We start from the raw sequence: 25,853 nt of genomic DNA, 5'->3' as shown, positions 1-25,853 counted from the left end.
GAAAGCTTTTTGCCAGAGTGCTGATTCTTCTTTGCGGCATTGAGCATTTGTTTCTAACAAATTTGGGGGCCAGTCCGGGATTCCCATTCTCCTCTGGGCAAGGGTCCCTGGTCCTCTCCCATGAGGAGGCACGCCCTGCAGCCTCATTGCGGCGGCCTTGTGTAAGGAATCGAGGCCCACCCAGTGTGATGAATAAACCTGGACTCTCAGCAACGCAGGAAGAAACAGACCAACAACTTGGGGGAAAAAAAATAATCACATACCAGGTAACCCTGTGCATAGACCAAGGTAAGAAACATCACAAGAGTGACAAAGTATTTCCTTGGTGGTCGGGGTATCTTGCAGGTTGAAAGTGTGTGAATGAGATGCACAACTGAGTGCAAAGCGAGTGTTGAGTCCGGATTTGTGGTTTTGTAGTCACCTCATACAGCTTAGGGCAGCCCTCATGTAAAGGAGTCCGGGTTGGGGGTTTATACCAACCCGCCAATCCCAAGAGGGATCTGACGTTCCCATTAGGGAAGCAGCCAGAGAAGGATAAAGCGAAAGTAGAAGAATGTGAGAAGCCTCCAGCAGGGGGTGTTGAGCCTCTAGGAAAGGAAGGCATGAAATCTCCAGTAGGGGGGATTGAGCCTCACACAAACCTCCAGTAGTGGGGAAGGCAAAAAATTTCCAGTAGGGGAAATTGAGCCTCACCCCAAAAGTCGAGAAATCTCCAGTAGGGGAGATTGAGCCTTACCCCAAAACCATCAAGATGGGAAATACCCCAAGTAAGGTAAGGGATAAAAAGTATAAAGCTAGCAACAATAATAATCCCCCTGATAGTCCCCTAGGCCTAATGTTGAAATGTTAGAAGAATAATGAAAAGACTTTAGAGAAATGATAATAAAAAGAATTCGAGAGTCCAAACCCCGCATCCAAAACATTACAAAAGCTTTCAATAACAAGGAAAAGATGAAAGACCTGTAAAATTCCTAAAAAGACTCAAAGAGCAAATGAGAAAATATGCAGGTCTAGAATTAGAAGACCGCCCAGATGAAGGATGTTAAAGCTTCATTTTGTAACTAGTAGTTGGCCAGATATTAACAAGAAATTACAAAAGATAGAGAACTGGGAAGGCAGATCTATAGAAGAGCTTCTAAGAGAAGCCCAAAAAGTGTATGTAAGAAGAGATGACGAAAAAAGCAGAAGGCAAAAATTCTGCTGTCCACCATACAACAAAGTATCCATGGGGCCAGAACCTGTAAGGAAGCTAGACCCCCGCTCTCCAGGCAATATGAAGGGTACAAAAGAGTAAAGCCAGGAGGCTCAAAGGTAGAAAAGAAAAAAGGACAGAACGAATGTTTCAAATGTGGAAAATTAGGTCACTTTAAAAGAAAATGTCCCGAATGAGAAAAGGAAGAAAAAGTCATGCCACTTAGAGCTTTTGAGGAAGACTAGGGAAGTCAGGGGCTGTATCTTTTTTTATCTTGAGTCCCACCAACAGCCCTTGATAAATTTACAAGTGGGACCTAAATTTGAGCTTATTACCTTTTTAATCAACTCAGGAGCAGCTCACTCCTCAGTTTGTTACTTTCCATCTAGTGTAACTTGTTCACAAGAAGAACTTTTTATCTCAAGGGTAAAAGGAGAAGGGTTTAGAGCAAAACTCTTAGAGGAGACAGAAGTGAAATATAAAAACTGATCAGCTAGTATCAAATTTATTAATTCCGGATGCAGGGACAAATCTATTAAGAGAATTAATTCTAAAATTAGGCTTAGGCCTCCAAATCAATCATGGAAAATTCCTCCCCTTCCTAAACTTGCTCGCCACCGCAGACAAAGAACACATTCATCCCAAGGTATGGTCAAAAGATGGGAATCAAGGAAGGTTACAGATTCCTCCAATTCATGTTAAATTTAAAAAACCCTAGGGAAATGTAAAGAGAAAGCAACACCCTATTCCTTTAAAAGCCAAGGTAAATTTAAAACCTATAATTGAAGGTCTTCTCCATGATGAGCTTCTTGAACCCTGTATGTCTCCCTATAACACCCCAATACTGCCTGTAAAGAAGCCAGACAGGTCATACCAGTTAGTGTAAGACCTTAGAGCTATTAATCAGATAGTCCAAACCACCCACCCTGTTGTTACTAGTAACTGTCCCCATCCTAGCTTTACCTTCCCCTAGAACTGCCTTTTCATCTCTTTGTCAATGTAAACAAAACAGTAGCCTTAGGAGTACTCACTCAAAAACACAGGGGCCACCGGCAGCCCATAGCCTTTTTGTCAAAAATTCTTGACCCTGTAATCTGAGGGTGGCCTAAATGTATTCAATCTGTAGCAGCAACAGCCCTATTAACAGAAAAAAAAGAAAAAGAAAATTAACTTTTAGAAGGAACTTCATTGTCAGTACACCTCACCAAGTCAAAACTATCCTTAATCAGAAGGCAGAAAGGTGGCTTATTGAATCAATAATTTTAAAATACGAAGCTATCCTGTTAGAGAGCGTTGATTTAACACTAACCACTGATGATTCGCTTAACCCAGCAGGTTTCCTGACTGAGAATCCAAATTTAAAGAGACCTGAGCATGAGTATTCAGATTTAATTGATTGTCATACTAAAGTCAGACCTGATTTAAGAAAGACCCCTTTCAAATGGGGCAGCACTTATTTATAGATGGCTCTTCCTGGGTAATTGAAGGAAAAAGACGTAATGGGTACTCAGTAGTCAATGGGGAACTCCTTGCAGAAGTAGAGTCAGGAATACTACTCAGTAATTGGTCTGCCCAAACATGTAAATTGTTTGCATTAAATCAAGCCTTTAAAGCATCTGCAGAGCCAAGAAAGGACTATTTATATTGATTTCAAACATGCCTTCTGGGTAGCTCACACCTTTGAAAAAAAAAAAAATTGGAGCGAACAAGGTCTTCAAAGGCCAAGACCTGGTCCACAAGAATTAATCACTCAAGTATTAGATAACCTCCAGTTGCCAGAAGAAATAGCTGTTGTCCATGTCCCAGGACATCAAAGAGATACCTCTTTTGAAAGCTGGGGGAACAACCTTGCAGATCAAATAGCCAAACAAGCTGCCATTTCCTCTGAAATGCCTGTTTTTCACTTAACCCCTTGCCTTCTTCCCCCAACTGCAGTTCCCATCTTCTTTCCCACTGAAAAAGAGAAATTAATAAAAATAGGGGCCAAAGAAAATTCAGAAGAGAAATGGGTGTTACCAGACCAAAGAAAAATGTTATCCAATTCCCTCACGAGAGACCTCTCTCATCTGCATCAAGAGACTCATTGGGGACCTCAGGCTATGTGTGATGCAGTCCTTTGGGTTTATGGATGTGTAGGAATTTACACTTTGACATGACAGGTTACAGATAGTTGCCTAGTATTTAGGATGACTAATAAAGCAGACCCTCAGAAAACCACCTCTTAGGGGAAGGTATCTGGAATTAAGACTGTTCCAAAGTATCCAAGTTGATTACGCCAAGATGCCCCCAATTGGTTGTCTAAAATATTTATTAGTAATAGTAGATCACCTTACTCATTGGGTAGAAGCTATTTCCTTTCAAGTGCAACTGCTAATAATGTAGTCAAAACATTAGTTGAAAACATTACACCCAGGTTTGGATTAATAGGAAACATTGATTCAGATAATGGAACTCATTTCATTGCACATGTCATTAAGAAATTAGCCCAGGTACTGGATATAACATGGGAAATCATACTCCCTGGCACCCACCTTCATCAGGAAGAGTGGGGAAAAAAATGAACCAAACTCTAAAAAGCCACTTAAGCAAATTAGTCTTAGAGACTCGGTTGCCATGGACTAGATGCCTTCCCATTGCCCTGTTGAGAATCCGAACTGCTCCTCAGAGAGATGTCGGCTTATCCCCTTATGAAATGTTGTGTAAGTTGCTCTATTTGCACTCCGCTGCTGACATTCCCATGTTCGAAACAAAAGATCAGTTTCTCAGAAATTATATACTTAAGTTTATCTTCCACTTTCTCTTGCCTCAGAACTAAAGGTCTTTTAGCACAGGCACCACCCCTAGAGTTTCCAGTACACCAACATCAGCCTAGGGACCACATCCTTGTCAAAAGTTGGAGGGAAGGAAAACTTGAACCAGCTTAGGAAGGACCCTGCCTAGGGCTTCTAACCATTGAGACCACAATTCAAACAGCAGAAATAGGATGGACTCATCACACCCAGGTCAAAAGAGCACCACCTCCTCCAGAATCATGGGCAGCTATTCTAGGGCTTACTCTAACCAAGCTAAAGCTAAAACGGGTTTGATCCTCTTATGTTGCATCTCTTTCTTTTCCCCATCTATTGCTAGTCCTCTTGTTATTAATGTAACTAGGTCGAGTTCACCCCAAACTATTACCTTTGATGCTTCCCTTGTGATGCCCTGTGGAGATGTGCCAAGCCAGAGGCAACTCTCCACTTCAGAAAAGTATCTTTGTCCTTCCTAGCTCTTCTCAGACTGGAATTCTGTTAACTGGGATAAGTTAGCTTGGGAAGAGTTTGATGGAGATTCCAGTATAAACTGAGAGTCTTGCCCTCCCAATACAAAGCTTTTATGCCGTAGTTGGTCCAACATTCTGTGGACCACTAAAGAGCAAGAATAGATTGCCCCAAGCAGTAGTTGTAATTTCCTAAAGCTATACATTCATTTTACTAAAGGAACAGCTTCCCCTAACTGTTAGCTAAACCAGTGCAATCCAGCACAGGCTATTATCTCAAACCCTCTAAGTTCTTCCCCTTCTCTAAGCCAATTTCCTTCTTTAAGCCAGTTTTATAATATGGGGGCTGAGGTTTCAGGAGCAGACCCTATCAGATCCTTTGAAATATTCTTCATTGCTCCCCCACTGCCTACACCTTCCCCTAAGCCTTCTTCCAGAACCTCCCACAACAAAACTGTTGTTCTTCCTCCATCTAATGACAAGACGAAGGTAGCTATTGTAGAAGTCAAAGACCTGAAACAAACTTTAGCAATTGAGACAGGATATCAAAATGCCAATGCCTGGTTAGAATAGATCAAATATTTCATCTGCACTTTAAACAAAAGCAATTGTTATGCTCGTGCGCATGGCAGGCCAGAGGCCCAGATTGTCCCCTTTCCACTATGATGGTCCTCCAGTCAACCAGGCATGGGCTGTATGGTAGCTCTCTTCCAGGATTCCACAGCCTGGGGTAACAAGTCGTGCCAAGCTCTTTCTCTGCTATATCCCGAAGTTCAACACCCCACAGGTTAGCCCCCGAGGGCCATCCAGCTTCTGTCTCCCGACACTGAGTTCATTTTGTGTCTCTCACGACAAAGGAAACTTAGCATCCCTTAGAGACCTAAAAGGATGCGGTGAGCTTAAGACTTTCCAAGAGCTCACCAACCCGTCAGCCCTTATACACCCCCGAGCAGATGTATGGTGATATTGTGGTAGACCTTTGCTGGACAGTCTGCCAAGTAACTGGAGTGTCACTCGCGCCCTAGTGCAGTTGGCTATCCCTTTCACCCTGGCATTTCATCAACCAGAGAAAGAAAAAAAAACAATGTCGTAAAGCAAGGGAAACCCCTTATGGGTCTTTTGACTCCCACATTTATTTAGATGCAATTAGAGTCCCAAGAGGAGTACCAAATAAATTTAAGACCTGAGATCAAATAGCTGCTGGATTTGAGTCAATATTTTGGTGGGTGACAATTAATAAAAACGTAGATTAGATAAATTCCACCTATTACAACCAACAGCAGTTTATTAACTATACTAGAGATGCTGTTAAAGGAATAGCTGAGCAATTAGGGCTTACTAGCCAGATGGCTTGGGAAAATAGAATGGCCTTAGACATGATATTAGCAGAAAAAGGGGAAGTTTGCATCATGATTAAAACTCAATGTTGTACCTTCATCCCAAACAATACCGCCCCTGATGAAAGTATAACAAAGGCGTTGCAAGGTCTAACTGCTCTGTCCAATGAGTTAGCAAAAAACTCAGGAGTAAATGACACCTTCACAGGGTGGCTAGAAAAATGGTTTGGTAAATGGAAAGGGATCACAGCCACCATCCTTACTTCTCTTCCAATTGTAGCAGTAGTACTTATCCTTGTTGGATGCTGCATCATACCTCACATCCGCGGGCTAGTCCAAAGACATACAGAAACAGCCCTTACTAAAACTTCTCTCAGTTCCCCTCCACCATATTCTGACAAGCTCTTTCTTTCAGAAAACCAAGCAGAACAGCTATGCCAAGACATGTTAAAGAAATTTGAAGAGGAAGACCTGTAAAATTCAAAAGGGGGAAATTGTTAAGTACAGTGAGTTCTGAGTTCCTCTGGGAACCAGCATGTCAGTATGTTCAGCTTTCTTATACTTTGTTCTCCATTTTAAAGTTTAACTTCCTCGTTCTTTACACCTCCTTGCCCTAGTTTCAGTAAACAACCCCCTTCTAGCCTTTATACTCACATATTTAGAGTCCTTAGTCATCCTTAGTCACCTGCTCTGTCCTTAGTCATCCTTAGTCACCTGCACTGTAACCATCCTTCCCGCAGAAACTGCTCACCCCGCCACTCTGGCTCATACCCGATAGCCTATCGGAATTAGTTTAGACTGTGCGGTCCAACCCTAGCCAATAGGGGAATGACACAGCAGTAGGGACTAGCTGCATTAGGGATAAGAACCCCTTCTCCTCCCATGTCCGGTATGCTCTTGCGACCACTCCAGGCACGATTGGCACCCTTCTGCAGAAGTAAATTGCCTTGCTGAGAAAGCTTTTTGCCGGAGTGCTGATTCTTCTTTGCGGCACCAAGCATTTGTTTCTAACATCAACTATCTACTTTCATTTTTCAGGTTAAGAAATCTCCAAAACAGTTGGCTGCTTACATAAATAGGTAAGAGTTTCTTTAAAGTTTGTGGGGAACAACAAATATGAAAGCTGGGTAAGGATGACAATAAGGGAAAAATAAGCATTCTTTTATCATAATAATAATTAACTTATTGTCAAACAGCTTCTTTATGCCAGTATCTGCACTAATAAACACATCAATATTGTCTCTGCTCCTTACAACAGTCCTACTCTATAGCCTACTCTATAGATAACATTAACCCTAACAGTTGTTGAGAAAACTTAAGATCAGATAAGTTAAGTGATTTGTTCAGAATCATATAGCTAGAAAACGGTAAGAATGACATTCATTCTCAGATCTGCCTAACTTCTAAAGGCACTTTCTACAAAACGACTGGTTTTCAAAGTGTGATTTGAGGACCTGCGGGTCCCTAAAGACCATTCATGGAATTTGTGAAGTCAGAATTACTTCCATGGCAATACTAAGACATTGACTGTCTTCATTTTCATTCTCTTGTTTGAGGGTACAATATAATTTTTCAAGAAGCTATATGCCATTTGATATCACAGTAGATTGAATGGAGAAGCAGAAATGAGAACCCAGCTGTCTTTTGTTAAACCAGATATTAGAGATATATAAAAATGTAAAACAGTACCATTCTTCTCACTTTTTAAAAAATTATTTTAGAAAATATGGGTTTTGGGTAAGATATTCCATGTTAATATGTAATTAGTCTTTTTTTGAATGAATTAACAAATGATTTAAATTTTGTTTTAGTTTTTACACAGTAAATATCAATAGATACTATTCACATAAAAATTATTTTGGCCATGGCTCACACCTGTATTCCCAGCACTTTAGGAGGCCAAGGTGGGTGGATCATGAGGTCAAGAGATCAAGATCATCCTTGCCAACAGGGTGAAACCCTGTCTCTACTAAAAATACAAAAGTTAGTTCAGCATGGTGGCACGCGACTGTAGTCCCAGCTACTCAGGAGGCTGAGGCAAGAGAATCACTTGAACCTGGGAGGTGGAGGTTGCAGTGAGCTGAGATTGTGCCACTGCACACTGGCCTGGCAACAGAGAGAGACTCCGTCTCAAAAAAAAAAAATTTTGAGTCATTAATTATTTTTAAGAGAGCAAAGCATCATGACACTAAAACGTTTGAGAACCACTGTATTAAACCATGAGGCTTGCTCTGTCGTGTTCTTACTCAAATAAATTAATATACTTCAGCTTAATTAAATTTTAAAATATTCACACTTGCAGTCTTATTTGCCACTTTGTTAGAAAAAGATCAGGTTTCTAGAAAATGTTGTGATCTTCTTACTCCCAGAATGGCCTTTAATATTTCATTTTTAAAAGCATTCTGGTTATTATGTCTGTCTTCACTTTTATTTGGCATAAAATGTCATCCTTTACATTGTCTTCCAGATAATTTGTAATTTCCCTTTTACTTTTCTCTTCAACTCAGAATTAAGATTTTTTAAATTCTATTTATTTCTAATTTTAGTGGATTACAATCACAAAATATAGCCTATTAATTCTCTGTTTAAAAACTTTTAAAGGGTTTCATATGGTTCTTTTTCATTTAAGAAAATAAATTCTTTTTACAGAACAGTTGGACAAACTGTGAAAAGCCCAGATAAACTTCGTAAAGTGATCTATCGCAGAAAGAAAGTTCATCATCCCTTTCCAAATCCTTGTTACAGAAAAAAACAGTCCCCTGGAAGTGGGGGCTGTGACATGGCAAATAAAGAAAATGAACTGGCTTGTGCAGGCCACCTGCCTGAAAAATTACACCATGATAGTCGAACATATTTGGTTAACTCCAGTGATTCTGGTTCTTCACAGACAGAAAGCCCATCATCAAAATATAGTGGGTTTTTTTCTGAGGTAAGTCTTTTCTCTAACTCATATCTAGTTTAACTTTGGTCCTGTTATAATGTTGATTTTTTTCTTTGCCATATTCCACTAGCAGAATAATTTGTCACCTATTGAATGTAGACTTATTTGAGTCATAGTAACTCCCTGAGACAATTTTCTAGATTAACCAAATTTGAATTAATAATTTATTCCATTTCTCTAAGATGGGATGAAATGCTTAGCAGGCTGCTAAAACTATCCAGAATGACAAGTTAGCCAGTAGAGATTTAAAGGAAGGGAAAAGGAGAAATCTTGCCTAAAAAAGTGGAGCACTAGGCCGGACACAGTGGCTCACGCCTGGAGCCCGAGGTGGGTGGATCACGAGGTTAGGTGTTTGAGACCAGCCTGGCCAACATGGTGAAACCCTGCCTCTACTAAAAATACAAAAATTAGCCGGGCATGGTGGCGGGCGCCTGTAATCCCAGCTACTCAGAAGGAGGCTGAGACAGGAGAATCACTTGAACCCGGGAGGCAGAAGTTGCAGTGAGTTGAGATCGCACCATTGCACTCCAGCCTGGGCAACAGAGCGACTCCGTCTCAAAAAAATAAAAATAAAAAGGACAACATCTGCAGGCAGATCATCTGAGGTCAGGAGTTCGAGGCCAGCCTGGCCAACATGGTGAAACACCCTGTCTCTACAAAAGTACAAAAATGAGCCGGGCATGATGGTGGGTGCCTGTAATCCCAGCTGCTTGGGAGGCTGAGGCAGAAGAATCACTTGAACCTGGGAGGCAGAGGTTGCAGTGAGCCGTGATCATTCCATTGCACTCCAGCCTGGGCAAGAGAGCAAGACTCCATCTCAAAAAAAAAAAAAAAAAAAAGTGGACCACCGAAGCCAGTTATCCAGACACATTTTGCCGGGCTCTCAATATTGCCTGGTTAAAGCATAGTTCAGGCAAACCTGCTGTGGTTTGCTGCTCTTCTGGCTCAAGCAAAACTGGTTAACAGACTCTAAAGCGTTTTTGAGAGTGATAGAAATATTCTAAAACTGGGCCTGGCCAACATGGCGAAACCTCATCTCTACTAGAAATATAAAAATTAGCTAGGCATGGTGGCACACTTTGGGAGGCCAAGGCAGGTGGTCAGGAGTTCAAGACTCGCCTGGCCAACATGGCAAAACCCCATCTTTACCAAAAATACAAAAATTACCCAGGCGTGGTGGTGCACGCCTGTAATGCCAGCTACTTGGGAGGCTGACACTCAAGAATTGCTTGAACCTGGGAGGCAAAGGTTGCAGTGAGCCAAGATCTTGTCACTGCACTCCAGCCTGGGTTACAGAGTGAGATTCTGTCTCAAAAAAAAAAAAAAAAAAAAAAAAAAGTGGGCAAAGGACACAATAGAGACTTTTCAAAAGAAGACATACATGTAGCTGACAAGCATATGAAAAAATGCTCAGCCTAAATGCTAAACCTAAAATCACTAATCATTAGAGAAATGCAAATCAAAACCACAACAGGATATCATCTCATACCAGTTAGAATGGCTGTTATTAAAAAGTCAAAAAATAATAGATTCTGGCAAGGTTGTGGAAAAAAGAACACTTATACAATGCTGGTGACAACGTAATTTAGTTTCAGCCGTTGTGAAAGCAGTGCGACAATTTTTCAAAGAACTTAAAACAATCTTATTATTGGATATATACCCAAAGGAATATAAAACATTCTACCATAAAGACACATGTATGCGTATGTTCATCACAGCACTGTTCACAATAGCAAAGACAAGGAATCAGTCGAAATGCCCATCAATGGTAAACTGGATAAAGAAAATATGGTGCATATACACCATGGAATACTATATGCAGCCATAAAATGAACAAGATCGTGTTGTTTGCAATCACGAGTGAACCTGGAGGCCATTATCCTAAGCGAACTAATACAGGAACAGAAAACCAAATACTTTATGTTCTCAGTTGGAGTGGGAGCTAAACACTGTGCTAGTGCATATGGACACAAAGATGGGAACAACAGACATGAGGCCTACCTTAGGGTAGAGGGTGAGAAGAGAGTGAGGATCAAAAAACTACCTATCAGTTACCATGCTTGTTACCTGTGTGATGAAATAATCTGTACACCAAACCCCCACAACGTGCAAACTACCTATATAACAAACCTGCACATGTGCCCCTGAACATAAAATAAGTTTGTTTTGTTTTGTGTTTTGAAACAGGGTCTCTCGCTCTATCACCCAGGCTGGGGTGCAGTGGTGCAATCTTGGCTCACTGCAACCTTCACCTCCCAGGTTCAAGCAATCCTCCCACCTCAGTCTCCAGAGTAACTGGGACTACAGGCATGTGCCACCACACCCAGCTGATTTTTGTATTTCCTATAGCGACAGGGTTTTGCCATGCTCCCCAGGTTGGTCTCGAACTACTGAGCTGAAGCGATCAACCTGCCTCAGCCCCAGCCCAAAGTGCTGGGATTACAGGTGTGAGCCACTGTGCCTGGCCAGAATAAAAGTTCTTTTTAAAAAGTTTCAGTTGTGCATTTTAAAAACTACCCCAGTGAGACATCTTTCTCAAGAACCTCTTTTTACTTTACATTCTCATTTTCACTACTTTTCACTAAACCTTACATTTAACTAATAGGTTTAATGATTATTCTCGTTTCATACCTGTTTTCTTGATTGACCAGTACCTGCTCTAAAAACCTAAATCTGAAAGTGATACCATAGCATCTTAGCCAAGTTAAAATACATATAACCATTGACCTAGCTGTTCCAATTGTAAAATTAATTTTAACAAAAGTGTCTGTACAAGTGCACATATTTACATATATCAGGATGTCCACTGATGCATAGTTTTGATAGGTAAAAACCAGAATCTAAATAAATTATGGTATGTAAAGACTAGAGAATATGCTATTGTTTTTTGTTGTTGTTTTTAAGAGATGAGGTCTCACTGTCTCACTGTCTTTCCTAGGCTGGACTCAAACTCCTGAGCTCAAGTGGTTCTCCCACCTCAGGTTCCCAAGTAGCTGGGACTATAGGCACACAGCACTGTGCCAGGCTATGCTGTTGTTCTTTAAAAGTAAAGTTGGGCTTGGTGTGGCAGCTCATGCCTGTAATCCCAGCACTTGGGAGGCCAAGGCAGGCGGATCATGTGAGGTCAGGAGTTGGAGACCAGCTTGGCCAACATGGCAAAACCCCATCTCTACTAAAAATAGGAAAATTAGTTGGGTGTTGTGTTGGGTGCCTGTAATCCCAGCTACTCGGGGAGGGTGAGGCAGGAGAATTACTTGAGCTTGGGAGGCGGAGGTTGCAGTGAGCTGAGATTGCGCCACTGCACTCCAGCCTGGGCCACAGAGCAAGACCCTGTCTCCAAAAAAAAAAAAGCTTGATCTGTGTTTTGACATTGAAAAATGTTCATATAGGTAAAAAAGCAAGGTTTTGAACAATATAGGTAATTAATTTTTCAGAGTGTTTATATGTGTACTTAATTTGTCTTTGTCTAGAAAATGGTCTGGAAAGATACATATCAGTCTGTTAACTGTGATTATTTCTGCGGAGTGATATTGGATGTTTTTGTGGGCAGGCAGAGAGTTTTTACTTTTTATCTTACATAGTTCTGTGTTAAACACATTAGAACAGGAAAATGACACTTCATTACTTAACAATAAATAGATAAATTTAAATGATACTACAACACTTGTCAAAAACTGAGTTTTTGTGATTCTCCTGCCATTCAGTTGGTAATGACTAGCCTATATGTTTACATTTTTCTTTTATCCATGTTATAAATTAAGTCCTAGTTTATAGGTCAGCTAAAAATAATTTTATAAATTATTAGGTTTTAAAAGAAAAATGGTAGCTAGTGAAAAGTATAAACGGGTCTTAAATTTGTTCAGATCATTTGTTTACTATGGTCAACTGCAGTATTCCTTTTTGTGGGCTAGTAAAAGGAGTTACTTTTGCATGATTTTTAACTATGTCTACCAGAACGATTTAATAAAAAAATAGTTTCATACCCTGTTTCGGTGTGCTTTTTAACAAATCAGATTATTGCCTTTCAGGTTTCTCAGGACCATGAAACAATGGCCCAAGTTTTGTTCAGCAGGAATATGAGATTGAATGTAGCTTTAACTTTCTGGAGAAAGAGAAGTATAAGTGAACTTGTAGCTTATTTGTTGAGGTAAGTGTGACCTTTTATCCTCTTTGTTCAATCACTTTTTTTCTGAGACAAGTTCTTGCTTTGTCATCCAAGTTGGAGTACAGTGGCACAATCATGGCTCACTGCAGCCTCAACCTGCTGAGTTCAAGCAGCCCTCCCACCTCAGCCTCCTGAGTAGCTGAGAGTACAGGTGCACATCACCACACCTGGCTAATTTTTTAAAAAATTTTTTGGAAGACATGAGGTCTTATGTTTCCCGGGCTGGTCTCGGAACTCCTGAGCTCAGGTGAACCTTCTTCATTGTTCTAAACTGCCTATATGTAGCTTCAGTAGAGACAGTATGGCTTAAATTACATTCATCACCCATCTAAGAGTAACCAAAATACAGAAAACAATGTTTTATCAGATTGAACAAAGCTGTTACCTTTCCTGACTGTCATTCTTACCTATAAAACTAAGAGATAACGATATGGGAAAACTAACCTTCTAAAAATCCCTTTTGAGGCCAGGTGTGGCAGTTCTTGCCTGTAATCCCAGCATTTGGGAAGGTTGAGGTGAGAGTGTCCCTTGAGCCCAGGAGTGAGAGACTGAGCAATATAGCAAGACTCCATCTCTACAAAAAATAAAAATAATAAGCCAGGCACAGTGGTACATGCTTGTGGTCCCAGGTACTTGGGAGGATCACTTGAACCCAGGAGTTGGAGGTTGCAGTAAGCTGTGGTTATGCAACTACATTCCAGCCTGGGCAACAGAATGAGACCCGTTTCTTAAAAAAAAAAAAATTACTAAAAATAAAAAGTAAACATCCCTTTTGAGTGGGAATTTGAAGCATTACTTTCCTCATTGTATTCAAGTCTCTCAGATGTTACCTTAGGGAAGCCTTCTTTGACCAACTTATTTTAAAATACCTATTTCTCCACTCCCTATCTCACTTTCCTGTTTTATTTTTCTCCATAGCACTTACATCAACCTGCTCTATATGTCTTATGTCTTGTTATTTGTTTATTGCCTGTCTTTGTCCCATCCCCCAACCCCCACACTTGCTCACACACTGGAATACAAGCCCTGTGTCTTTGTTCATTGCTGTATCCACAGACATGACTCATTGTAGATACTGACATTGTTAAATGAATGAATTTCTCAAAAGCAGTGTGAATAATCATAATATGAAAGTAAATAAGGAAATCAGCTCTCTAAGGCAATGCTATTCTTTTTATACTCTCAGGATAGAAGATCTTGGCGTTGTGGTAGATTGCCTTCCTGTGCTCACCAATTGGTAAAAACAATATTTTTCAGAAAAAAAATAAGATTAAAGGAGGTCAAATTATGGCCCATCCATATTTTTATAACTTGGTATTTATTTTAGTTTACAGGAAGAAAAACAATATATCTCACTTGGCTGCTGTGTTGACTTGTTGCCTCTAGTAAAGTCACTACTTAAAAGCAAATTTGAAGAGTAAGTGCTAATCTGAATCGTGATTCATTTTTCTTTTTCAACATCCTTGATTTTGTGCTTTGTGAGTACGTAGTAGACTGGGCTCCATGAGACATACAAGGTTTCTGTTTTCAAGAAGCTAATAGTACAATTAGGAAAAGAATATGAAATGACCAAAGGACAATTATAAAAGCATCTCTAAACAAATTACATGAAATATACTTTTGTGTAATAGATCATGGAGGTAACAAATTTTTAAAAGGGAAGAGACCAATGTGTGTGTGTGTTTTTTGGGAGGGAAAGTATCATCTCTTATAAGAAGGGTTCTTAGATGAAAACACTTGAATTTTGTAACAAAATGTCATTTCAGATATGTTATAGTTGGTTTAAACTGGCTTCAAGCAGTCATTAAAAGGTGGTGGTCAGAACTGTCATCCAAAACAGAAATTATAAATGATGGGTGAGTATACCTTTAAAGATAAACTCATGCTGAAATTTTCTTCAGGAAAGCAGCTTGATTAAACTAGGTAATAATTTTATCCCATTATCATCAGTGTATGGTATTTATTCTTTTTATATTCAGAGAGATACTAACTTAAGATACTGTTCATTTGTGAAAACCACACCTGGAAATTGAATTCCAGAGCCTACTAACCTCCTGTATCTCTTCTTCTGGCACAACCCTACCCTTCATTTTAGAAGAAAAACACAATAGTGGTTTAATTCTCATATTCATTATATGAGTAAGGGAGGAAAAAGAGATGCCCACAGTAGAATAAGGAATGGAGGCACCCTGCAGGGTCCTTTAGCCTAGACATTAACCTGAGAGTCTGGTGTTGATGTTTACAGTTCTAAAAACTGTATTATTACTGCCTTGATGTGAAAATTCGTGGGTATTCTACCAGAGTATAGCCAGATTATCATGAAACCACAGAAAAATATCTCCCAACAGTTTCCTTAAAGTCCATAATTTTGGGCCAGGCACGGTGGCTGATGCCTGTCTGTAATCCCAGCACTTTGGGAGGCCAAGAAGGGCAAATCACTTGAGCTCACAAGTTTGAGACAGCCTGGGCAACATGATGACATCCCGTCTCTACAAAAAATACAAAAATTAGCCAGGCATGGTGGTGTACGCCTGTAGTCCCAGCTACTCAGGCTGAGGCAGGAGGATCGCTTGAGCCCAGGAGGTGGAGGTTGCAGTAAGCCGAGATGGCACCACCGCACTCCAGCCTGGGCAATAGAGCCAGCCCTTGTCTCAAAAAAAAAAAAAAAAAACCACAATTTCCTTTGTAGGCTCTCAAAATTTTCTACTTCACACCAAGGAATGTCCAAATGTTCCAAACGCCTGGTCATTTTCTTACCTGCTTTGACAACTAAATAACAATTTTCTTTTTTTTTTTAATTGAAATCAAGTAAGAAATTTTATTAATTTTGGAATTGAAAAAACATCTTTTGTTGTTTCCAAGAATTAATTAAATAGGAGGCGTTTGGCGGTATTATGTGGATAAAACTTTAATTTTCATGACTGACATGTATTATTCTAAAAGTTATTTGACTTTTTTTTAATTTCTCCACGTTCCCGAATGTTTTACTTCAAATAGCATCATTTTCTCCTGAAAAATACCTGAAAAATTTTAGAACAGTTTTTATTATGCATATTTATGATGAAAGTTTGTATCTTAATATATTTGCTTTCTCATTTTTCTTCCTTTTTTTCTTTTAGAAATATTCAAATTTTAAAACAACAATTAAGTGGATTATGGGAACAGGAAAGCCATCTTACTTTGGTTCCAGGATATACTGGTAATATAGCTAAGGTAATCTATATTTAAGCTTATAAATTAAACATTAAAAATTAGAAATAATATTTTACATTTATAAATTAATTTTCAAGTCTCTAGGCAAAATAATATGGTACTGTTCTAATGTCTAAAGTCAGTTTCATATTTTCAAATGCTTCAGGTCCTCTGCATGTAACTGTGACCTTGGCAGCAAGCACAGGAATTGGCCATTGAACATGTTTCATGTACAGCCCCTGAAATGCTATGCTAGAGGATATTTACAGAGGGTTTTAATCAGAGAAAAGTATTTGAAAAAATTTTGAGAATCCAATAAGGACAGCATCAGAAAACAAGACGAGGAACTCAGGAAACAAGGGATAAGAAACATAATTAAATGGTTTTGGAGATTAAGTTTTACTTTTGCTAATGTTATGCTTTTTGAGAAGGTAAACTATTTAAATCACAGTGAATTTGACTTTGGTCTTTATTGATTTGTCTCGTAAAGGAAAAAGTAAAAATTGCTAGTTTGAATTTTAATATTTAAACTCCAGAAAACATTGGTAGTTAGGCCGGGCACAGTGGCTTACGCCTGTAATCCTAGCACTTAGGGAGGCCAAGGCAAGCAGATCACCTGAGGTCAGGAGTTTGAGACCAGCCTGGTTGGTGAAACCCCGTTTCTACTAAAAATACAAAAAATTACCTGGGTGTGATGGCGCGTGCCTGTAATCCCAGCTACTCGGGAGGCTGAGGCAGGAGAATCACTTGAACCTGGGAGGCGGAGGTTGTGGTGAGCTGAGATCGTGCCATTGCACTCCAGTTTGGGCAACAGAGTGAAACTCCGTCTCAAAAAAAAAAAAGAAAGAAAAAACATTGGTAGTTAAAAATTAATTGAAGAAAAAATTGTCATTAAGAAATACTTTTACTTTATTACTGGGCATACTGCTATCATAAATGGGCATTAGCTAGGAATATAAAAAGCATTCTTTGGTTTTAAATATATATATATATATGTATTTCTAAATAAGAGGATTTATGTCATGGACTTAGTTATAACATTTTTCTCAGAGACAAAACAACTTCTTAGAATTCAGGGGGAAAAAAATACAATGCTAAGGGAAACAGAGGCTTGGGCAAACCTAGGTAGCCTTGAGGGATAATCTGGCTTCTACTCCAAGATCATAAGTTCAGATCTTACAGGAGACAGAAGCTTTCAGGGAATTAATGTAGCTGAGGGAAGAAAAGCAAATGGGAGTGATACCAACAGTGACCAACCAGAAGCTTATCTCCTGTCAAAGTGACAGCCACAGAGGAGCTCTGGCCATTGCTATGGAAGACCATGGCCCCTCTCCCAAAAAAAAAAAATTTCTCAGATACCTTCAAAAAAAAGAAGCAAAATGATATATCAACCAAGTTTGTTACCACTGTGTGGGATTTTACTCGATAGAATTCTTTTTTTTTTTTTTTTTTTTTTTTTGAGATGGAGTCTCGCTCTGTCACCCAGGCTAGAGTGTGGTGGCGCAATCTCGGCTCACTACAAGCTCCACCTCCCAGGTTCACGCCATTCTCCTGCCTCAGCCTCCCGAGTAGCTGGGACTACAGGCGCCCACCACCATGCCTGGCTATTTTTTTTTTTTTTTTTTTGTATTTTTAGTAGAGACAGGGTTTCACCATGTTAGCCAGGATGGTCTTGATCTCTTGACCTCATGATCCACCTGCCTTGGCCTCCCAAAGTGCTGGGATTACAGGCGTGAGCCACCGCGCCTGGCCTATAGAATTCTTAATGATGAAAATCTTATGAACAAATCAATCTCCTAGGAAGTTTTTGTTGTTGTTTTAGGTTTTTAGAGCATACATGACGTATTACCTTGCTCTAAAGGGTTGTTGCATTCTGTATAGAAGAACTAAAAAATGATTGTTCCTTATGACTGAAATTTGCTTTCAATCAGAATTTTTTTTTTTGTTTTTGTTTTGAGACTGAATCTTGCTCTGTCGTCCAGGCTGGAGTGCAAAAAAGCCGGCTCACTGCAACCTCTGCCTCCTGGGTTCAAGTGATTCTCCTGCCTCAGCCTCCCGAGTAGCTGGGATTACACACATGCCTGGCTAATTTTTGTATTTTTAGTGGAGACGGGATTTCACCACGTTGGCCAGGCTGGTTTCCAACTCCTGACCTCAAGTGACCCGCCCACCTCCCCCTCCCAAAGTAATGGGATTACAGGCAGGAGCCACCACACCTGGCCACAATCAGTTTTTTACAAAGGGAAAAGCTTTATTGTGAATATGACTTTAAGGTACCATTTATTATTGGGGACAATATTGAGTGATTAAAAGTTCAATGCGAAGTTCCTTATGATGAGACTTTCTTACAAAATTAAACCATCAGTTAATTTGTAATTTTTTGAGTATAGAAATTGAAAGAAGAGGGCGGGGCAAGGTAGCTCATGCCTGTAATCCCAGTACTTTGGGAGGCCAAGGTGGGCAGATCACGAGCTCAGGAGATCGAGACCATCCCGGCCAACATGGTGAAACCCCATCTCTACTAAAATACAAAAAATTAGCCGGGCGTGGTGGTGCGCACCTGTAGTCCCAGCTACTTGGGAGGCTGAGGCTGGAGAATCACTTGAACCCTGGAGGTGGAGGTTGCAGAGAGCCAAGATCACACCACTGCACTTCAGCCTGGTGACAGAGCAAGACTCTGTCTCAAAAAAAAGAGAAAGAAATTGAAAGAGGCTATTGTCAAGCTGGGCTCAAGTGAATATAGCACTGATAGTAAACAGCACCGATAGAATTTCTGTGAATGTTAGCTATGAAAGCAGAGTTGTTTGAGCATAGGAACCAACACATTCATTTAGCACTTAGCAAATATGTATTGAGCACATACTATGTGCCAGGCCCTGTGCTGAACAAATGCAGATAAAAGCACTGAACAAGGCACGTCTTTTACCCTCAAAAGGTCACAAAAGGAAACTAAGGCAAATTAAGCAACAACAACAAAAAAATGGATTATGTTTGTATTTACTGTACTGTCTAATGAAATGTTTTTGTTTTATCTTCTAAGGATGTAGATGCTTATTTATTACAGTTACATTGAGAGATTTCATCTACTAAAGAGCATTTGGTTTTTCAAAACATCCCTGAACTGTATAATTTACAAAAAAAAAGTCTCGTCTGAGAACTGTGAACTGTGGAAGAAATCAAAACTATTTTTTCTTTTAAAAAGCCACATAATGAAACCACTAATGAAATCCCAGCAATCTGCTTCACATTGAAGTGGAAAAATATCCAAAAGGAGCAGCTTCAATTTCATTGAGGTGAAAGTGCACTATGAAGATTGTTCACCTTTGCTGCATTTGGGAGTTATATGGTTATTTGGTAACATTAAGAACTACTGGATTTTAATGCAATCCTGCATAAAAATATAATTTATACTATGTGAAAAAATAAGACAGGACTTACCACTAGGAACCACCAAGACCAATCATCATTAACTTTTTTAAGATTGTGTTTTATTAAAAAAAAAAACACTTAAATGTTTGCAGCTATTTTCTTATGTTGAAAAGACTGAAAGTTTAAAACATGAAAAATATCAATATTAAACATTTTTTGTTCACACTGAGATACTGCGTATGTAAAATGCCTTAATTATTAATAAGCCAATGTGTTGTGATACCAATATCTGTTTTAAAAAACTAAAACCAACCATGCTTCTGGCATGATAAAATCATGGAATTAAATCAGGGGTTTACATTCTTGTAGAATGTTCTTGAAACACTCTCTGCACCATTTTTAAAACTTGAGAATAGTTTTAGTATCTCTGATATTTTTTGCCAGAATCATCATGTCATGTATGAATGTGTTATCCCTATCTAAGGAAAAAGGTGAATATGTTTTTGTATGAATGTTTAACTGGAAATGTCCATGGACTTGGCTAATTTATATTTACTTTTTATTGTACATAGATTTCTAATATTTTTCATTCCTGTATCATTTAAACTTCCTTCATTTGAGTAAATTCACTAAATATTTCTATTTTTTGCTTTTTTAAATTCTGATTTTATATGAATTCTAATTCTTTTTCACTACATATGTTTGAAAGAGTTACATACAGTGATTTAGAATGGTTTACAGTTAATGCTGATCTTGTATTTTAAATTCCAACACTTTGTGTCACTACCTCCTCTAATGGTTAGTATGATATGCTAGCAGACTGTATGAGGTCTTTTTTTAAAATACCACTTTTAGTGTCAGTGAACCAAATTCTGGAATGTCTTAACAGCTCTAAATCTTACTTGTCTTGAAAATGATTGGGGTTTAATGCCACTGCTGGTGGTTCACACATCATCCCATCCTTAATATGCCTGACAGGCATCTGAGCAAAGGTTTTTAGTAATTGAATTTCTCTGCAGTAGTCCTTCAAGCACTTGAATGTAAACCTTTAGCATTTATTCGTTTAATGACTACTGATACGAATCTCAAGCAGATTTCTTGCTCTTAAAAGTTATGTTTCACTGAGTTCTGGTTTTGTGTAGCTATATTTTATATAGCTAGATATTCCTCACAGTGAACATGAATTGTAATAATTGGTTATTTCCTTAAGTCTTTAGATTATAATAATTTCAGATTATTGCACTTCTGTGATTTGAGAGGTGAGTTATTTAAGAGGCCAGTTTTCAGGACATGGGAATTTGAATTGTAAACCTGTTATCTCTGTGAAACTTTTAACATGATAAAATATAACCTTTCTTTGTGCTTATTCCTGTAGTTATCACTGTCTTATGTAGCAGTTTGAACCAGTTAACTTGGTTGGAGTATGGTGCTAAAGAGGCCGTGGACAGGAGTTTGATGCTTTTGTAGGTTCATTAACTTTACATACACACAAAATGTTTTTATAGCTGTCGATTGCACCTTCCGTCAGGTATCCATCTCAGAAATTCAGGAAGATGGTATGTATAGCTTAGCATAAACCTTTCGCCTCAAATGGAAAGATTACTCAATAGGTATATGTGATACTGTAGACTTTTAATCTAACATTTAAAATAATAGATTCAAAATAAGATATCTAAAATACTGTGTAATGTTTAGTTTCAAAGTATTAAGTAATATTACATCAGATATTTTTCACATTTTTCTCTGGGTCAGATCATTGACTAAACAGTATCTTCAAAAATCAAACTTCAATAAATCAGACTTCAGAAAAATTAAGTACAAATGACATATAGTAAGAACAGGTATTATCTTGGTAACATTTATACCTAAATTTAGGTTTTTTGAAGGCATGTAGATAATACTTTATCTTACATACTCAGAGCTATATAAGTCAGCAGAGTTTTTAGCTGACAAAGATTATTGAGTAGCATATACTCCTAATTTCTGTTCTTGGCCTTTGCAGTTTCCTTAGTACCTACCTCTCTCAGTTATTGAATTGATTAGTATTAAGTGATTTTTAAGATTCTTGGATAAATGATATTAGATAAATAAGTATTTTTGAACACTTCTGTTGATATTAAGCCCTTTCATGCTACAGCATTTTAATTAGAACAGTGTTGATCTCCAGGAAGAGCCAAAGAGAGTGTTTACAAAGTTTTGGCTGTTGTATTGACCTAGATTAGGACAATTACTGTCTGTCATTGCTAATTTGTTGCTGTGCTGCTAAGGAGTATACAGAACTGACGGACTACCCAAGGTGTCTATGCCTTCTTAGTCCTTCTATCTTAGGTTTTCTATACTTGACTTTGCTAACTTTGCAAGTATAGGGGCAGGTAGTTTATTGAGGTGATAGAGGGTTATCAGATAATTTGCTTCTACTTGGGACAAAGTGGATGAGTTTTGTAATGAGTGATCGTGATGAAAATAATGGCTAAAAGTTAGGAAGTAAGTATCATTAGATGGTTTTTAAAATTAATATTTGGCAGTGATTTCAAAGGCAATTGGCACTATTTACATGAATCTTGAGATGTGAGAATTGGGATGTAAGTATCTCTGTCCATTTGGGGGAATCACAAATACCAGCATTGAACTCTAAGGGCTACTGAGGAATTAAATCCTAATGCCTCTAAATTTACTCGGTACACATCATGTCCTAACCTTAACCATGGTTGTGTGGGTTCAAAGCTAGGTTTCTGACCTTTGAAACAGTAGTTTTCTCAAACTTAGAACATTTCTATATTTTGCCAAGTTGTTCACACAATTAATGTTAATGGATAACTAATTGGAGTAATGATTATTAGCTACTGAATGCTGATAATAGAAGTCATATTTAAATGTTTAGTTACTTAAGTTAGTCAAGGACTCTGAAAAAATAAGGTTTAAGTTAACAGTGTCATCAGTCATTCCCAGTTATCTTCTTATTTAAGAACAAGATGGTAATGCAGTTGCCTTTGTTTATTTAAATAGAAAAAATTAAATCAGGATGAAATGACTCAACTACAGTGATATATTTGGACACACTACTTCTTATCTTTCAATATAGACTTTTATTTCTGGATTACCATAAATGGAAATAGTATTACTGGACATATGTTGGTAGGTATTTACTTCTGTGTTTTTCTTTTTCCTTTAATTTCGTATACTTCTAGCTACAAAAATTGTCATAAAACTTTGCAACACACTATACCTCCCCCCTTTTTTATTCTATAACAGAATTATAGAATAAAAATTCAGGCCAGGCACAGTGGCTCACACCTGTAATCCCAGCATTTTGGGAGGCCGAGGCAGGTGAATCACCTGAGGTTGGGAGTTCAAGACCAGCCTGACCAACATGGAGAAACCTTGTCTCTACTAAAAATACAAAATTAGCCAGGCGTAGTGGCACATGCCTGTAATCCCAGCTACTCGGGAGGCTGAGGCAGGTGAATCGCTTGAACCCAGGAGGCAGAGGTTGCAGTGAGCTGAGATAGCGCCATTGCACTCCAGCCTGGGCAACAAGAGCAAAATTCCTACTCAAAAAAAAGAATTATCCCTCCCTGAACACCGTATGCTTCTAATTTTTCATCTACTTGATTGATTCAGTAATAGCACCAACTATAACAAAGTAAGTACTGCATATCATATATCCAGTATACTCAGTCCATTTTTCAATGCTATATTTAAAACATGTAGATACTGTAATTTTCTCTGGGCCAAATCATTGACTTAATAGTACCTCCTAAAATCAAACTTCAATAAAATCTCAGTACAACTACAAAAAATATGTATACCATAGTATTTTATAGACTGTAATTGGTCATAAAACACAAAAAGACATAGCTGCTGTGTACTGGTAATTTCATGAAAGGGGCCAAGGCGCGGTGGCTCACGCCTGTAATCCCAGCACTTTGGGAGGCTGAGGCAGGCGGATCATGAGGTCAAGAGAGCAAGACCATCCTGGCCAACGTGATGAAACCCCATCTCTACTAAATACAAAAATTAGCAGGGTGTGGTAGCGCATGCCTGTAGTCCCAGCTACTTCAGAGGGTGAGGCAGGAGAATCGCCTGAACCCAAGAGGTGGAGGTTGCATTGAGCTGAGATCACGCCACTGCACTCCAGCCTGGTGATGGGAGCGAGACTCTGTCTCAAAAAAAAAAAAAATTCATGAAAGGGCAGCCTCATAGCTGACAATACATTTTTCATAGCAAAGCTTGTTACAATTTCTTTTATATACAGAATTATTACTCTCTGCACTAAGAAGTTTTCAGATGGGAGATGCCTGGAGTCCAGATAAGGATTCACTCCCCAGATACACTTGAATTAGTGTTGATTATTAAGCTTTACAGTATATTCTGTATTTTCATTTAGATTTAAACCGGGATTTGTTTAAAAAATGTCCTGGACCTGGCCAGGACAGTTGTGACACTGGATTTACACCAAAGGTACAAAGAGTTAATGCAAAGCATTTTCTAGGGTAAGAAAGAGTTGTTATGGGAGTCCTGGAATACACTGAATCACCAGAATTACTTGCTTCCAGAATTATTCTATTGCATTTATCCACAAAACCTGCAATGTGGAGACTGGATTTGAATTGGACCTCATCTTCCAGGAGTCAAGAGTAGAGTTAGCTGTCGGGTGCAGTGGCTCACGCCTGTAATCCCGGCACTTTGGGAGGCTGATGTGGGCAGATCTCGAGGTCGGGAGATTGAGACCATCCTGGCTAAGATGGTGAAACCCTGTCTCTACTAAAAATACAGATTAGCCGGGCATGATGGCACGTGCCTGTAGTCCCAGCTACCCGGGAAGCTGAGGCAGGAGGCTGAGGTTGCAGTGAGCCGAGACTGCAGTCCAGCCTGGACGACAGAGCGAGACTCCGTTTCAAAACAAAAAAATTATTATCTACATTAATCGTAAAGTTATTGGTGATTTTAGTCTGGCATAGTTTCCTTTTTTTTTTTTTTTTTTTCCTTTTTTTGAGGTGGAGTCTGGCTCTGTCGCCCAGGCTGGAGTGCGGTGGCGCAATCTCGGCTCACTGCAAGCTTCACCTCCCGGGTTCACGCCATTCTCCTGCCTCAGCCGCCAGAGTAGCTGGGACTACAGGCGCCCGCCACCACGCCCTGGTAATTTTTTTGTATTTTTTTAGTAGAGACGGGGTTTCACCATGTTAGCCAGGATGGCCTCGATCTGACCTCGTGATCCGCCCCCCTTGGCCTCCTAAAGTGCTGGGATTACAGGCGTGAGCCCCCACACCTGGCTAGTTTCCATTTTTTTAACTTACTAAGTTAATAAGCAGCAAAGCAAATCAACAGAAAGTCATTAATACTCTTTCTAATTTTTTTAATTAAAATATTTTGTGATTGTGTGGTTTTGTCATTAGGAGCTTTTTAAAGTGATGATAAAATTAGTTTTTTAAAGACAACTGCACATAAGTTTAGCAATTAGGCCGGGCGGGGCAGCTCACACCTGTAATCCCGGCACTTTGGGAGGCTGAGGCAGACGGATCACTTGAGGTCAAGAGTTCGAGAGCAGCCTGGCCAACATGGTGAAACCCCAACTCTACTAAAAATACAAAAATTAGCCGGGCGTGGTGGCGGCACCTGTAGTCCCAGCTACTCCAGAGGCTGAGGCAGGAGAATCGCTTGAACCAGGGAGGTGGAGGTTTCAGTGAGCCAAGATTGTGCCACCACGCTCCAGTATGTGCGACAGAGTAAGACCCTATCTCAAAAAAAAAAAAAAAAAAAAAAGTATAGCAATGAAAATAAACCTAAAATGTTAGGCATTTAAGAATATCCAATAGTATTGATTTAGGGCCATGTTATTATTGGCATAGTCTGATAATCAGCCATTTCTGCTGTGTCAGGCTCCATTTTGTAGTTAATAAGTATGACTACATTCTACAAATCTCCAAGATACGAAATAGCAAAAGATAGCTTTGAAAGTTTCTGAAGACTTCTATGTAGAAATTATACTTTGACAAACTATTTAAACTACAGTTTTCCTTAAATTTCATCAATTATTTAAATATTGACAAGTTTAGAATTAATAAAAGCTACAGTAATTATAATGATTGACATGTGCTTGGTGTAGTCTTAAAGGGAGTAGCTAATGTTTTAGAATAGTATTACGTCATGTATCTTAAGATTTGCTTAGACACATGATAGACTTTTATAATTTGAAATAAGTGAATACAGTATGACTTTCTTTTTCTGTATCTTTATTAGGTAGTGGGATCTAACAGTTTTTTGAAAATATAAGTTGATATGGAAGGACTCCTAAGTTTTGTGTTTAAATGACATGAAACTTAGGCTTCTTTAGAAATGTTAATGCAACTGTTGAGTAGTGTGATATTTGAGAAACTGCATTATATCTTTGAAATCAAATA

The 25,853-nt window shown here is 39.0% G+C and overlaps 1 protein-coding gene across 7 annotated transcripts in view; it reads left to right on the top strand.

Moving 5' to 3' along the window:
* Positions 1–20,818, top strand: part of KATNBL1 (katanin regulatory subunit B1 like 1) — a 70,179-nt gene extending 49,361 nt beyond the window's left edge. For 3 of the 7 annotated variants that reach the window (XM_019011302.3, XM_055363238.2, XM_055363236.2), the window contains 8 exons: positions 6,824–6,864; positions 8,435–8,714; positions 12,755–12,873; positions 14,078–14,128; positions 14,219–14,308; positions 14,658–14,747; positions 16,011–16,104; positions 19,124–20,818. In XM_019011302.3, coding sequence (XP_018866847.2) covers positions 6,824–6,864; positions 8,435–8,714; positions 12,755–12,873; positions 14,078–14,128; positions 14,219–14,308; positions 14,658–14,747; positions 16,011–16,104; positions 19,124–19,156 — 798 coding nt within the window. In that variant the 3' untranslated portion in view covers positions 19,157–20,818. Of the gene's footprint in view, positions 1–6,823; positions 6,865–8,434; positions 8,715–12,754; positions 12,874–14,077; positions 14,129–14,218; positions 14,309–14,657; positions 14,748–16,010; positions 16,105–18,473 lie in introns of all 7 variants that reach the window. The other 4 variants (XM_055363240.2, XM_063698450.1, XM_055363239.2 and 1 more) reach the window with 3 other exon arrangements.
* The last annotated feature ends 5,035 nt before the right edge of the window (positions 20,819–25,853 follow it).

Source organism: Gorilla gorilla, chromosome 16 (assembly GCF_029281585.2).
Source record: "Gorilla gorilla gorilla isolate KB3781 chromosome 16, NHGRI_mGorGor1-v2.1_pri, whole genome shotgun sequence".
Lineage (NCBI taxonomy): Eukaryota > Metazoa > Chordata > Mammalia > Primates > Hominidae > Gorilla > Gorilla gorilla.
Note: the sequence above shows the minus strand (reverse complement) of the source record. Positions and strands in the feature narration are given on the sequence as shown.